The sequence below is a fragment of the Diadema antillarum genome, unplaced genomic scaffold (assembly GCF_040938485.1).
Source record: "Diadema antillarum isolate AM-2024a unplaced genomic scaffold, OU_Dant_1.0 seq00000716_RagTag, whole genome shotgun sequence".
In the NCBI taxonomy this organism is placed as follows: domain Eukaryota; kingdom Metazoa; phylum Echinodermata; class Echinoidea; order Diadematoida; family Diadematidae; genus Diadema; species Diadema antillarum.
In genome coordinates, this window is record NW_027271620.1 from 384,180 (window position 1) to 399,393 (window position 15,214).

Below are 15,214 nucleotides of genomic sequence, written 5' to 3' on the forward strand. Positions count from 1 at the left end.
TCCCAAAGCTCCCCAAGTTTGCTACGTGTAGTTTCTTGTGGGTAATAGTCTTCAAGAATGTGTGGAAGGTAAATATGCAATACTCAAGTGACCATGAGACCCCTCCCCCACCCCAGTTTCTTGTTTGAAGTTGCAATCAATCAAATCAAATTGATATCTCTGTGATAATATGTGGACTCGCCCTCCATTTCCTTTGTGCATAGAATCTCATGAAATCTCTTTTCTTTTTTATTAGTTTTGGTTATTGATGATGAAATATGTTGCTTGTATGAGGGTTATATAGAAAATATAATGATTGTATTGAGGGTGTATATGTACAATTGGAAAGTTTCTTGATGGGAAAAACTAAGTCATTTTATAGTTCAGAGCAAATTGGGGATGAGTTCACATGTAGCATTACAATGTATTTTCGAATGATTGCATCTTCTAAAAATCATAATTCTTATCAGTTTTCATCAGAATTTGATCAAACTTACTCTCCTGTTTCTGTAATTTTGTTGATTTCATTCACAAAATTTTCAGGATGGATTTCTCTTTTTTTAGAAGATATAGTCACTATGATATACTAACAAGTTTCTTTTTCTTTTTCAAATTTGATTGTGAAAGGAAATGGTTTGACAAAATCAGTAAACTGGTAACATGTTAAGTGTGAAGATAAGCAAGTGTTCATTGCCAGTTTCAACATCAGAATGCATTGGCTTTTGTTGTCCTACAATGTGATTATAAAAAAAAAAATCAGTGTAATATGGTAACCTTTTTATAGGAATTTACATGCATGGCATGGAAAATTAATCATGAACAGGAGGGAAAATTGTAAGAATGTTATCTGAATATCTTATTCATGTGTTTCTGTCTTAGGTCTCATCTTTGTGATAGATAGTAATGACAAGGAGCGACTTGGTGAGGCAAGGGACGAGCTCACCAGAATGCTGAACGAAGATGACCTTAAAGATGCAAAGCTCCTGGTCTTTGCCAATAAGCAGGTATACTTGCTTTTTTTTAAGTCAGTATACCTCTGCACCATGTGTGCTAGAGCAATGTGCATTTGGGGCTTCTTCTCTTTTTATTTTGGCCTATCAGAGTATGTTTTCATTTATGTGAAACTGGATTGAAAATCAAAAGTACTGTTCTGCTAAGCTAGAGCAGTAGATTTTGACAGGGCAGTGCATTGTATGTAGATTCAGGGGCAAATTTACCTGAGGTCATTTAAGAAAAGTCAAATATTTCAATTTAATTCAATTCATTTGTGCTTTATTTTAATTCAGTTGTTTCCATGCCAAAATCCAATTGATTGCATCAACATTTTGCCAGTTACAGTGTCTGTTGTGAGTATGCTACATGAGGTGCTATTGTAAATTACCTTTTTTTATGCAAAATCTGATATAAGGATGAAAGGTCACGAGAATTTTGATAAATGATAGTGTTCAGTGTAACAATCACAGAGCATGCAGTCATAGTAGTCTGGGTGACAGAGGCTGAACCTTGTTTTACCGCCCACCCAATGTTTTTTTTCAATGGTTTTACCCTATTTCTGGCATGCTGAGACCGAACGCAACTCTTGCATCCTTGAGGGTTTTGATATATTCAAGATGGCTACCAAAATGCCAACAAAAATGGATATTCACATGTATTTTCTTCTAAATGGTGAAAAATTGAAAACATTTGATGGTTTTATCGCATTTTGAGGATGCTGAATCCGAATCTGGATGATGCAAAATGGTTCAAGGTACCTTCATGGAGACTTAGTACAATGCATGCACTGGCTTACAGTAATTATCTAGGGAACTTTGGGGTCATGGTTCAAAGGTCAGGGGGTCAAAGGTCAAGGTCAACTCATAAATTCATTATATCCCTCATATTTATGCAATACCTTCATGATTTTTCTTAAAACGTAATATAAACATGTATTACATAATAGAGATTCTCTGGACAGTTTCTTGCCCGAAGTGTCAAATGTCAAAAGGTCAAAGGTCAAGTGAATGTACTAAATTTCACTTCTCCATATTTTGAAGTGACTCAAGGTATCATGAAACTCGCTACATATTTATGCTTGTTCTGATTGCTGATATTTTAATATTTATCATTGAAATTCCTCCTTTTCTCCATACCTTGACAATTACTCTATACATAAACTTATAAAAAGGGTCAAAAGTCAGGTAAAAATCCTCAAATCCCCAAATACATTCAACACATTTATGACAAACCTGTCATTTTAATATTTTGCCAATTTTATGTGAAACTGTCATCACACATTGCTAAGATATTGTACTTTAGACTTATTAGGATAACCATGCATTATGGCGGAGGCATACCAGTCGCCATAGCAACATTTCTAGTTTTTTTATGTTGTGAAGGGATTTCTTTCTTTTTCTCTTATATTTTTTTTTTTTGTGGGTTTCCTCTTTAGATATATGAATCTGTGTGTGTCTACATGTGATATATTATGTGTGACAAGCTAAAAAATGGAAGCTAAATTTCTATTAGCATATAGACCAGTAAATTTTACTGAATATACATGTATTTGTGTATAATGCAGATGTTGCAGAGTTTCGAGGCATAGTGGATTGGCTGATTAAAACCTAGAAAAAGAAGGTTCTCTGTTCTGAAGCTAGAAAAGCAAACAAACAAACAAACCTGAGGAAAATTAAGTTTGAATTTATAATTCAATAATTCCCTACTTGCCATAGAAAATAAATCATACTCACTTTATCCACGACTCTGTGAGGAATTCTAAAACAAACACTCTTCCAAAATCCAGTTTGATTGATTACAAGAGTAAATTTTTAAAACTTCAGTTCTCTATCAGGGTCTTTTTACATGTTATTCAATCCCTAGAGAAATTAAAGTGTTAAAATTAATGAATAATTTTGAATTCAAATAGAAACAATTTCGTTTGGAAGACTATACACATAGCTAATTTAAGGGACATTTCTGGGTGTTTTTGTATTGTTATTGTTCAAACCTTCTGTGTATTTTGCAATGTTTGTATTTTGCATTGTCCTGTTTTGTCAACTTGTATGATTACATTCTATGTCTTACTTTTTTGATGACACTTTTCATATCTTTTCTTGTAAATGGAAACTTTTCTTGAAAAATTACAATTTCGTTCTGTTTTTGGCTCTCCCCAGGATTTGCCCAATGCGCTGGGTACTGCTGAAATTCAAGAAAAGCTTGCTCTAAGCGCGCTGAAGAACCGATCATGGTATGTGCAGGCTACTTGTGCAACCTCTGGAGATGGCCTTTATGAAGGCTTGGACTGGCTTTCTAACGCACTGAAGAACCAATGATGGCACTTATATTTTTTGCCTTGATAATTTTTTGTTCTTACTTTGATCGCCTGTTCTCCAACATCAATGTAAAACTAATACCCCTGTTCCACAGAGGGTTTTTTCTCATCAATCACTTGTCGGAAGCAATAAACTTTGCTTCTGCCTACCAGCTAAAGTTTGTCAGATCGGAGTCTGATGAATCCAACATGTGTTGGTCAACTATCAGGTCAGTGTCAGACATGTCGAGGCTTGATCCAATGAGACAAGATCGTCTGAGGAAGATCACATGCTACATGTCTGACACTGACCTGATAGTCGACCAACATAAGTGGGGTTCTCTAAGACGTTGCATCAAAATTATACCTTGCAGGATCCTGCAGGATCCTCCAAGGTATAATTTTGATGCAACGCCTAACTGCAATCTGATTCACTTTGTTTGGTGGATGGAAGCATCAAACTTTGGTTCGGACGAGTGACCAATAAAAAAAAAAATCTCTGTAGAATGGGGGTATTACAGCCGCAATTTGTGACTCCCCTATTATCAGATGTTTATATTCATATTTGGGTTTGTAAATTCTGTTGCACCTAACAGTGGGGATTATGTAAATTCTTTTGTTTGTTTGTTTTTTCTTTGGGGGGGCAGAGATGGTAGCCCAAGTGCCAGCATGCCATTCACTCAACTGAGCCAAAGGCTCAATTGAGCTGCTGCGATCACTCATTGTCCGGCTTCCAGTATGCATCTTGCGTAAGCTTTTTACATTTTCATCTTCTTCTTTAAAACCCTATGACAGATTTCCACCAAATGTGGCAGGTATTATCCCTAAGGGAATAGGATCTCAACTTATTCAAATGGGCACCCAAGGGGAGGGCACACAGGTGGCCCCAAAACCCTCAAATTAAGGAATATTGAAAAATCTTCTCTAAAACCAGAAGTAATATAGCTAAGTTAATGTTATAAGTTAGTACATTGATGACTGCAGTTTCAAGTTTGTTCATGGCGGCTATAGAGGTGCTGCCCTTCGAGCCCTGTAGCAGGGTCCAAATTGGGGCATAAATTGTACATTTCTATCTCCTTCAAAATGCATGTTCAGATTTTCACCAGACTTGGCAGATGTTAATCAGGAGGGTAATGAAATAGATATTTGTATAAATGGGCACCATTCCCCACTCTATCCCCACATTAAGGAATCTTTACAAATCTTCATCTCTCAAAACTTTAGTGTAATGAATAAATTAGACTGGTGACTGTAGTTGTCAAGTTTGTTTGTGACAGATTGGGGAATGTGCTGGGAGATCAAATCAGGGCCAGTTTTCACATTCTCATATTCTTCTCCAAAATGTATGGTCTGATTTTCACCAAACTTGGCTGGGATTATGGCTCGGGCAATAGAATATGTACATGTATATCTGTTCAAATTGGTGACTGTAAATTCCACTTGCTCATGGCTGATCCACAGGTGGACAGGAGGAGGTTTCAAGTTAGGGCCCAATTTTCACCTACCTTTTCAAAGTGCATGGTCAGATTTTCACCAAACTTGAGATGTTTTGTCACTGGGGGCACAGTGTCGCATGGGAGAGACAAAGGCCTAAGATTAGGAAATCATTACAAATGAGGGGGATGGTAGAAGGGGTTGATCAAATTGGGGCCTAATTCTTTCTTCTTTTTTTTTTGTCCTCCTGAAACACGGTCAAATTTGTCACCATACTTAACAGGCAATTTTACTAGAATAACAATGTATATCTAATACAGGGACCCCAGAACCTCCCTATTAAGCCCATTTTAACAGAACCTTTCAAACTAGAGTTATCGCGACAACGTCAGGGTTGAGTACTGGTAATCTGTTTTTACCCTGCCTATTAAAATGGTCCCTGCAAAGTGTTGCTGGGACGTTGTCACTGCAGAGCTGCCAAGTCTCCCTGATTCTTCAGGAGTCATCCTGACTACTTCTGTACCGCTCCATGTCTAGATAGGAGATTCTAAAAGCCCCCTCATTTTGGAAGATTTTTTGCCCAATGGCATCATGTACTGTAAAAGTGGAAATTTATGCGCCTTTTGTGCAACCACAAGCTAGCAAGAACATTAAAGCATGTGAATATTTTTGCATGCCATATGTTCCAGTAATTAAAGGCATTATTATGTGATCCCACTATCCTCTCGAATCACCTTCTGTATCTGTACTGATTCTATTTTTTATTTATTCTTTATTCCTCTTTATTTCTCCTCAAATCTTGGGCAGAGGTTAACTCAAAAATTCCTTCGAGTATCAACTTCAAACTTTCATCATGTACTGTAAAACAATGTTTTCGCGGGGTGAAATTTTTGCGAATTAGAGCCGACTGCCTTTTTTGCAGCATGAAATTTTTGTGAGTTGCCCTTAACATTCAATGCATCTAGTGTAGACAAGAACTTTTGCATGCATTTTACAGTATGTATCATGTCATGAAGACAACAGATCTGAGGTATCACCGTGATCAGTCATCCATGACGTCGGTATAGTCATTATCTCAGATCACACACTCAATCATATCTCATCAATGGAATTTTCTGTACATATTCAGAAAAAAACGAGTCGTAGATATTTCATGAGTTGCTAATGCTGGCATATTTATCAAAAAGGTATCAAATTCCTCAGTGATAATAAAAAATGTGAAATTTCAAAATGACATCAAATATCAAGTTCACTCAGGCATATCTCATTTACCCTTTGCCAATTTTCTCCCAGATTTCAGTTTGTTGTAGCTTGTTAGATTCTCTTTCAGATGCGTAACCTCAGATTTTATATTGAAAGACGTCATCACCTAAAAAAATGATTGAAGGTAACCTTCAAATTTGACCATTAACTCGCTGTCTCTACAGCAGTCCATTTTCTGGATATGCCAATTTACACGACTGTCTTTATCAAGCAGTAGCTCACTTTCTCCCAGATTTGAATATGTTGCAGCTGAGACTTTGGGCTATTAGAAATGTGCCCTCCATTTTTTCAATGGATGGCAGGATCGCATTGAAAAACTTGTATGAAATTGAAACTCAGCTTTGATGTAGGGAGATATTGAGCAATACATAATACGTTGCATTTAAAGGGACCGTACAGTACTTGTTGAGGTAAGGATTCAGGTTTATAACATTCCCAAGTGAGATAATAAGAAACCTCTCATGGAATATGAAAGAGCATGTAATTTCAAGAAGGATTCAATGTTTGTTTGTTGAAAATTGGTTTTCAAATGGCTGAGATATCAAAAAAAAAAAAATGATAATTATAAAAGGCAACAGGCCACAACTTATATTAGGATCTTTGTTTCACCTAGTTTTTGGATATCTCAGCCATTTCAAAACCGATTTTCATGAAATAAACTTTTGATACCACTTAGAATTGCATGCTCTTTGACATCTCATAGAGTGGTTTTTTAATATCTCGCAAAACGTTAAAAGCTAAATCCTCATCGCAACCAGAACTGTACAGTCTCTTTAACGTGGCTCAATGGATAGTGCGTTAGACTTTGGATTCAAGCATCTGGTGTTCCAAGCTTAAATGCACATGACTTTTTTGTTGCATTTTTAATCCTTTTATTTTTCCTTTTTCTTTAGTAACGCCTTGTTCTCCCTTCCTAACTGTATCTTTTTTCTGATTTTTATTTTTTTAGATTAAATTTCTATATTATACCTGAACTTATTTCTTCCTTTTTTCTCTTCCACTTTTTGTGCCCTAGCTCAAGAAAAACAGTCCGTATATACCCCCCATATTTTGCACATGTTTATTTAGTCCATATCATGAACATCATTTCATAAGATAACTACTTCATCAGACGCCATCTTGGCTGTGTAAATTAGGGTCAAAGGTTATAAAGGTTTCATCCTATATTTTGGTGAATAAATAAGCTATTTTTCCCATATTTTGCACTTATTACCATGTTGCAATAATCATTTCCGAAAGTAACAATTAGTTTCTCAGATGTCATCTTGACTCAGCAAAGTTTGGTTAAATTTGTTTCAGTTTCATTCTGTATCTTCATTTATAGTGTATGCAGTGTCACCCTCATATTTTACGCATATACATATGGACCTTGATGCGTGATCATTTTGTAAAATAAGGACTCATTGGTCTGATGCCTTTTTGGCTGTGCAAATGAGATTCAAATATCACAGAGTCATTATTTTTTAGCGTGGTTAGCATAATATGCTCTACAGGGGCCAGATTTTGAGAATGTGTATAGACCATTTTACCTGGATCTTTGCATAATGCAATTCAATTCAGTTTTCTTGTCCATTTCTGGAAATTTGTTTTGTTTGCTTGCATACATGTTACATTGATACATACATATACAAAGCACACGTATAACATACATGTAGATACATAGATATGATAGACATACGAGATGTGATCTGTATAAGTCAACATTGTGTTGGATGTGATGTGCATGTAACATGGACGGGTGTGTAAATGTGTGTCAAATTAATAATAACTATATAAGAGTTTTAAACAACATGAGTGAATGCATTTTTATGTCTAAATAAATGATTGTATAAAAGTCTTGAAGGTTATATGTGTGCGTGTGTGTGCGTGTATGCGTGTGAACGTACAAAAATGTATATCACACCACGATCATAATCATTCTAAATTGATATTTTCACTTGACTTTAACCTTTGACCTTTAACCCAATAGCCCAGAGGGTTAAAAGTCAAAGGTTAAAGTCAAGTAAAAATAACAGTTTGCTCCGACGCCCTCTTGGCTGTGCAACATAGGGTCAAGGGTCAACAACTGCAAATGTACTTCTTCCTGTATGTTGGTAATTACATGCCCTATCACTCCCATATTTTGCACACATCAAATCCATGTCATATGAATTGTTTCATTAAATGACAACTTTCTAACAAGACTCCATCTTGGCGATGTAAAGTATGGTCAAAGGTCAAAAACATCTTGTCCTGTATCTTGCTGGGTAAATATGTGGCATAATGCCCCCATATTTTACTCACATATAGACCATGTCAATAGGATCATTTGGTAACAGTGACTTATTCTTCGGACACCATTCTTGGATGTGAAAATGAGGTTCAAAGGTACAAAATTTTAATTTTGCATCTTTTTTTAGTATACATACTGTATCCAAATTTGTTCTGTAAGCAAGTCCCTTTCTTTGATGAAAATCTCCAAAATCACGAAGCCATTCACCCCCCCCCCCCCCCCCACCCACCCAATCACAGATACCAGATAGGGTGACAGAATTAGTGTTGGGGCTCAAAACATTTATTTCTGGATACATTGGATCACCTAATTTGTCAGAATTGACAAATTTTCAAGTCTAGTTTACCATTTGCAGATGAAACAAAAACCCAGCTTTAGTGCTTCTTTTTTTATGCCTCTGCCACGAAGTATCGCTGGGGACATTATGTTTTTTGGTTGACAGTGTAACCTAAAAGCTGTTTGAGGTATCCTAATGAAACTTGGCATATGTACAACTATATGTATGAGTGGACAAAGTTGTGCCAATCAACTTTGGGATGCACATGCTCAAGGTCAAAGGTCAAGGTCAAATTCTCAAAATGTCACTATTTCCCTATGCAGTGCCTGAAAGTATTTTCTTGAAACTTAGTGTATTCATGCAATACCCAGATAAAGATTCTCTAGGGAAAGTTTTGGGCCTTGGGGTCAAAGGTCAAGTGAAAATGCAAACTTATATTTTTCCCCATATATGGGAAATGGCTCAAGGTTTCTTCATGGATCTTACTACATACTCATCTGAAAACTCTGACAGTGATACTCTTGGGACTTTTTGGTCATGGTGTCAAAGGTGAGGTTAGAGAACTAAAATTCTACTAGGTAATGCTGAACTTGCACTTTTTTCTGTAACTTCAAGGTCAATGTATAAACTCCATAAAACTACATAGGTATATACATGCATTACTTTACAATGCTTATGAAGGTAAATGTTTTTTGCCATGGGGTTAAAGGTTAAGGGAGAATGTTCAAATGGCACCATTTTTCCATATATATATATTGAAAATAACTTTATGATAATGGATGTCACCAGTTCGTGATAATTTGAAGAATTGTGGACCATGTGGTCAAGGGTGAAGTGAACATGCTCAAATCCCTGAATACCTGCTCTCAAACAATTTAGCCATCCATCGAAATTAAACCTACCACCTTTCAGACAAGTACACGGTGTATATGATGTATTATTGGAAAATTGAGCAAAGAAAATGGGATTCCATAGGGAATATGATGTATGGATGTACAGTCAACCTCACGTAAGTCGACATAATCGGGACTGAGCAAATCACGTCGACTTACGCGTAAGTCGACATTTTGTCGACTTAAAAATGAAAACAAATTTCCCCTGTACAGAGTAAGATTTGGATCACGATGCGGATCGCTATCCAAATCTTACTCATTTTGCCGCCAAAACATGCCTACTGACATTGGCAAGAAAAATGTTTTAGCTCATGCATAAATCTCGCGCTGATTAGGAAGGAGAACGCACAATTCCCAAACCTCTAGAGAGATTTTGAGACAGCGGGATCGGAAACCTTGGCCCGTTTCTAGACACTTTAAGTTTTAAACTTGATTTGAAAAATCAAACGCAAATTCCCCAAATTGCATGCAACTTTGCGATTTAAATTCAAGTGCGTTGCTGCAAAGATATGCGTGTGAATTCGTATGACTCTGTCGACATGACTTTCAGGGGCGGATCTAGCTTTTTATAAAGGGGGGGGAGGGTAGGGAGTATGGTAGGGAGAATTTTTGAAAATCTGTGTGTGAAAATGTCGTTTTCTTGCATCTAAAACACCACTATTTTTGGTATAGAGGTCATTGCCAAATTAAAGGCAGCCGATCGCCATCCCTAATGGTACGTAAACTCCGAACGACCGAAGTTTGTGCATGCAATTGCGCAATGCTACCACTGAGACAAGTGTGTGTGTGTGTGTGCGTGTGTGTGTAAGCATCATACACAAACATTGTCACCGCGAGCTACGGTGATTGGAGGAGAGAGGCCAGAAGACGCTGCGGCGTGTGTGTGTGTGTGTGTGTGTGTGTGTGTGCGTGTACGCATCATACACAAATATTGTCACCGCGAGCTGCGGTGATTGGAGGAGAGAGGCCAGAAGACGCGTGGCTCTTTCGGCCTCTCTTCATGTGCATGCGCACTGAGAGTGTGCGTCCATTCGGAAGCTCTCGTGGCTCGCTTTGACCGCCATTTTGGGTTAGGAGATAAGCACAGGGAGCCCTCTTGTAGCCTACCGTACTTTCGCTGACCCATTGAGCCATCGCTATTCTCATTCGGGGGTCACTACATTTGATACAGAATGGGGGAGGCAGCGTGTTGCGTTCGTCTCCGTGCCGCACAAACCACTCGCCACGACTGAGTGTCTTTAACCCCCCCATGAAAATTTGTAAAATTTAGTTGCATTTTCCTGCCATGTAAGGCCAGTTGACAACACAGGTACAAAGAATTGGGGACCTTGGAATAAGCACTGTCAACCTAATACTTTTATTATGAACAGCTTGTCACTGATACTCACTGGCAAATCTCAGTCGAATATGATGGACTGGCAGAAGAGACGTCGTGGATGTTTCTGCACAAATCGCGGAACTACTTTGTTGGAACTTAGCTGCAGGGTTGCCTGGTAGTGGATAGCCATGAGGGTGAGTCCAGCAAGCCTCTCTTCCCCTATAGTAGATCGAAGATATGTCTTTACTCTTGTGAGTGCCAAAAAAGAACGTTCAGCCTCGCAGCTGGTGACTGGAGACGTGCAGCCCAGAATGATCAGCATCCTGATGTTAGGAAAAAAGTCCTCATCGGCATGTCTCAGGCAGTCAACCAAGTTCTCAGGAAGCTGAGCTTTGTCCATGTTTTGAAAAAATCTTGTCCAGCTCCCAATCTCTGCCTGAAACATAAATATATTGAATATCACAGTGCTGTCTCTTGGTGTCAAAAAATTATTAATATTGAGTACATTCAAGTGCCAACATAAGTATACAACTGTTTTCTGCATGGGTGTCGATCCCGGGGGGATGGGGGATATATCCTCCCCCCCCCCCCCTTCATGACCCGTAAAATCATCCCCCACCCAACATTGAAGGTCATTAGAATAAGAAAACTGGGAGAAAATGGTACCTTTAGGTTTTCTGGTGAAGGAAGATCTGCTTCCCAGAACATCAGCTCCTGCATCTGTTCATCAAGAGCCTCTGTGTTAGTCAGGAGTACGCTCGGAAGAAGTCCCATAATGGACCTCATGCATCGGTTTTCTGGGGAGAATCTTTCTGTCAGACCTTGGCTGAAGCTATCCAGAAAGGGCACAGCTATCGCTCTCTTGAAATATGTGCTATAACCAAAGAGAACAAATGACAATATATTGTCATCATTGGTATATACTATCTTTACAGAACATATAATTGCATTTGAAACTGTACTGGAGATTGTTGAAGATAACTTTAATAATAAAGAAATGCTAATTCCGTGTTACTCAAAAACTGGTAGAAACTATCCCTGCCCAAGGAGAATGGTAAGAATTCCGCATACTGAGGAAGGGGTAGATCCACCATTTCTTTAGTGACTGACATGGAGCTACTTGTTATATATCCTTTATTAACTAGAAAGAAATGACAAGCTGTACAAATAATAGAATTATAGAAAACAAAGATGGTTATTTTTAGCAAAAGATGATCCCTCCGAACATTAGCCTCCCATCTTATTGGCTAGATTACTGATAATGAGTCATTAAAGTCAGTAGGGATTGTTCCGTAGTATTGCACATTGTCGTCAAGAATGCACAGAATTAAAAATGATAGAAAATATCAATGACATACTGGTATAGTATTCACCTTGGTGTATCAGCAGGAACATTAGCTCGATTTCTCTGCACCTTGGTCGTTCTTGGAGTTTCGATGCTACTCCCAACGTCCTCTGCAATTGCACAAGACTCCATGAACCATTCATCCCACACTTCATCGATGTTCACGCGCATGCTTTGGATTTCCTTGGTGACAAAGTCAATGTGACCATACGCCTTGAATATGTCACTGTCTCTCTTCTGAAGTTTGACACTTAGTGCCTTTACCGGTTGCAGTCCATTTTTGAGAATCACCAGTGCGCTGATATGAGTTCCACTGGTAAGGGAACATCTCAGGCCCTCTGCTTTTACCAGGGTTTCTCTGTCCCAGTCCCAGTCTTCATAGTTCTCATCTTCTCTACTTTCTTCAGGTGCAGTTGTCAGCAGTGGATAGAGACCTGGTGTCACCATGGAGTGCAAGCAGGTGACAATGTATTTGTACAGAAGCACCAGGGTTTCCAGGCAGTCATGGCGCTCCACCCATCTCGTCTTACAAAGGCCCTTCAGCTTCTTGACCTTTTGTTCAGGTGCATAAACCTGGAGCACAAACTCCAAGTACCGTTGCCTCTTTGGGGAGAGTTGAAAGAAGAGGTACAGCTCGTTAATGACCCCAATCACATTGTGCAATGCCTGAACTTTGCAGGAGCCAGCTACGGCCAGATTCAAGACATGTGATCTGCAGTGGGTATAAAGAGCAAGTGGATCCTGGGCCTTGATCTGTGCCTGGGTACCAACATTGCTGCTAGACATTGCACTTGCCCCATCATAAGCCTGACCTCTAATGTTTTTCACATCTAAACCACTTGCTCTAAACCATTCCTGCGTTCACATCTAAACCATTCCTGCGGAGGACGGACATGATAGCCTTCCCCACCTTCTCTCCAGTGGCGCGTCTGAGGTGAATGAAGTCAATGAAGACTTCCTTGATCTGTGGGTGATCAGCTGTTGACAGATCAAGGAATCTGACACAGACAAAAAACACCTCTTGGTTGGCATGGGGATCAGTGACTTCGTCAGCTGTGATGCTATAGAAAGTTGTTTTCTTGAGAGGGTGCAGGAGCTCCTCTTTCAGACATTCTGCTGCTGTTAGGATGATATCATTTTGAATAGTCTTAGAGATGTATTTCTAGTTCTTCTTGCCTCTTCGCAGATGTTCATCCAGCACTGGATCCCTGGCAGCTGTGTGTTCCAGTAAAGCCAGAAAGTTCCCTCTGTTAATTAGGGGGTTGGCTGTGCTGTCATCTCTATGTCCTCTCAAGGACAAACCCTGTCTTGCCAGTAGTAGAATCGTTTCCAAGATCTCGACCAGGATGTGACGATTGGTTTCAGATAGTCGCTGAGCCTCACAACTGAGTTTGATGTCAATTCTAGACTCAGGACTCTGGTAAGTGCTGATGAAAGCCTTTGCTGTGTCAGTAGCCTGCTTGTGGTATATGTTGGCAGCATGGTTGGTGAGGATGCCATCTTTGCCCTTTGCACGAGCAAACTTGGTGAATGGGACTTTCACTAGAACTCCAAAAGTACTCTTGTTGCTCTTTGCATACAAAGTACAGTATTTGCAGAAACCACCCTTTTGTGATGGTGAATATACCAGCCATGGGTACTCTTCAAGCCAGGAAATCTGGAAGCTAACTTTCCAATTGTTGCCGCCCTTTCTAACTTCTTGGAATGCCAGCATGCTGCTCTTGTCAGGCTTGAAATGGTTTGTCTGGAGCTGAAACTTTTTGTGTCCGAGAGTTTTGATTTCTCATCTGGAGAAGCAAACCGACATCATTGACATCAACATCCATGGCAGACTCCTCAAACTCTAGATTGGCATCAGGACTATTACTACAGACTCCACCTGAAGTAGACCCAACCCCACCACCAGCAGAACTAGGACTTTCATCACTGCAAAGGACACTGTCACCACTGGTATTTGTATCACCCTGATCAGAAGCCACTTTGTGATCATCATTCTCAGACCTGTATAAAGGATGTGAAAACAGTAACTTCAATAGCTACCGGTACTATTTACTAAACCTGTTCATTATCATGACCAATCCTGTAAATGATGAACTAATCCTGCAAACTACAATATTTGTTAAATGTTGTGGTTTTTTTTTAATGAGAAAATATAGTTTGTAATCATTGTTACAGCAAATAAAATTACTTAATTTTTGTGGCCCAAAAGGGCAACTGCCAAAAAAGTTCATATGGAGCTCTGGGAAATGCAAACATAATTGATATTCTATTCTACTGGCCGAACGGGCCATTAAAATCCTGTTATAACGAAGTCCACGGGACCGGCAGTTTTCTTTCGTAATAACGAAATTTCGTTATAAGCGAATGAATAAACAATAAAAATACATAGAGTTGATAATGTTGCGGCCCTAAATTTTATTTTGTTGTAACCGGAATTTCGTTATAACCGTGTTCGTTATAACGAGAGTGCACTGTACTCGCATTCTAAAAAAAAAAAATGTTAATGGCAGTTTGATCACTTTCCTAAATATGCCCAAGTATAAGTGATTCAATTTTAACTTAAACAGGTCAAAATTAATATTTGGAACAGTTTTTCTTTTTTTTTTTCCATTGACAAGGAAAAACAGCATGTTTTGGAACGGTGTTTTTTTCATATTTTTTCATCTACAAGAAAAAAAGGGTGATGTACTGGAACGGCTTCGAGTGAAAAAAGGCGATGCAACTCAGCGGCACATACCCACTACCCATTTTTAAATGGCATTTTGTACTTACTACCCCCCCCCCCCCTCCCCCTCCGGGTTATCATTTAAACATGGGTATTATGAAGTATAGTTACTCGGTTATGCTATCTACAGAAGATATGAAACTACTCTGTTATACAGTTATAGAAGAAAAAATCAAAGCATAAGTATTAGAGTTGTATACTTTGTTATTTTGCCATTGGCTTAGCCTTAGATTACTCAGCGATTCATCAGTCCTAAAACACGCCTGCGCTCTGGCAGAGAATTTGCACACACACCGTACAATACACAGCTACTCAAATTGTAAACTGACCAGTCAGGAGACTGAGCGCCCTTTCCCGGCGAAGCGTGGGCGCGCAGCGCCCCGGGCCTGCCGGGCCGGATGTGTTTTATTTACTCAAATTGT

The 15,214-nt window shown here is 38.9% G+C and overlaps 2 protein-coding genes across 2 annotated transcripts in view; one reads left to right on the forward strand and one right to left on the reverse strand.

The window, feature by feature from the left end:
- Positions 1 to 7,456, forward strand: part of LOC139737939 (ADP-ribosylation factor 1) — an 84,499-nt gene extending 77,043 nt beyond the window's left edge. The window contains exons 4-5 of the mRNA XM_071648603.1: positions 859 to 983; positions 3,129 to 7,456. Of these exons, the coding sequence (XP_071504704.1) occupies positions 859 to 983; positions 3,129 to 3,287 (284 nt within the window). The 3' untranslated portion in view covers positions 3,288 to 7,456. The remainder of the gene's footprint in view (positions 1 to 858; positions 984 to 3,128) is intronic.
- A 3,345-nt stretch (positions 7,457 to 10,801) lies between these two features.
- Positions 10,802 to 12,853, reverse strand: LOC139737933 (52 kDa repressor of the inhibitor of the protein kinase-like). The gene is made up of 3 exons (XM_071648600.1): positions 12,096 to 12,853; positions 11,389 to 11,596; positions 10,802 to 11,158 (listed from the first exon to the last, which is right to left on the reverse strand). The coding sequence occupies exons 1-3, from the start codon at positions 12,851 to 12,853 to the stop codon at positions 10,802 to 10,804; spliced, it is 1,323 nt and encodes a 440-aa protein (XP_071504701.1).
- Positions 12,854 to 15,214: the final 2,361 nt, after the last annotated feature.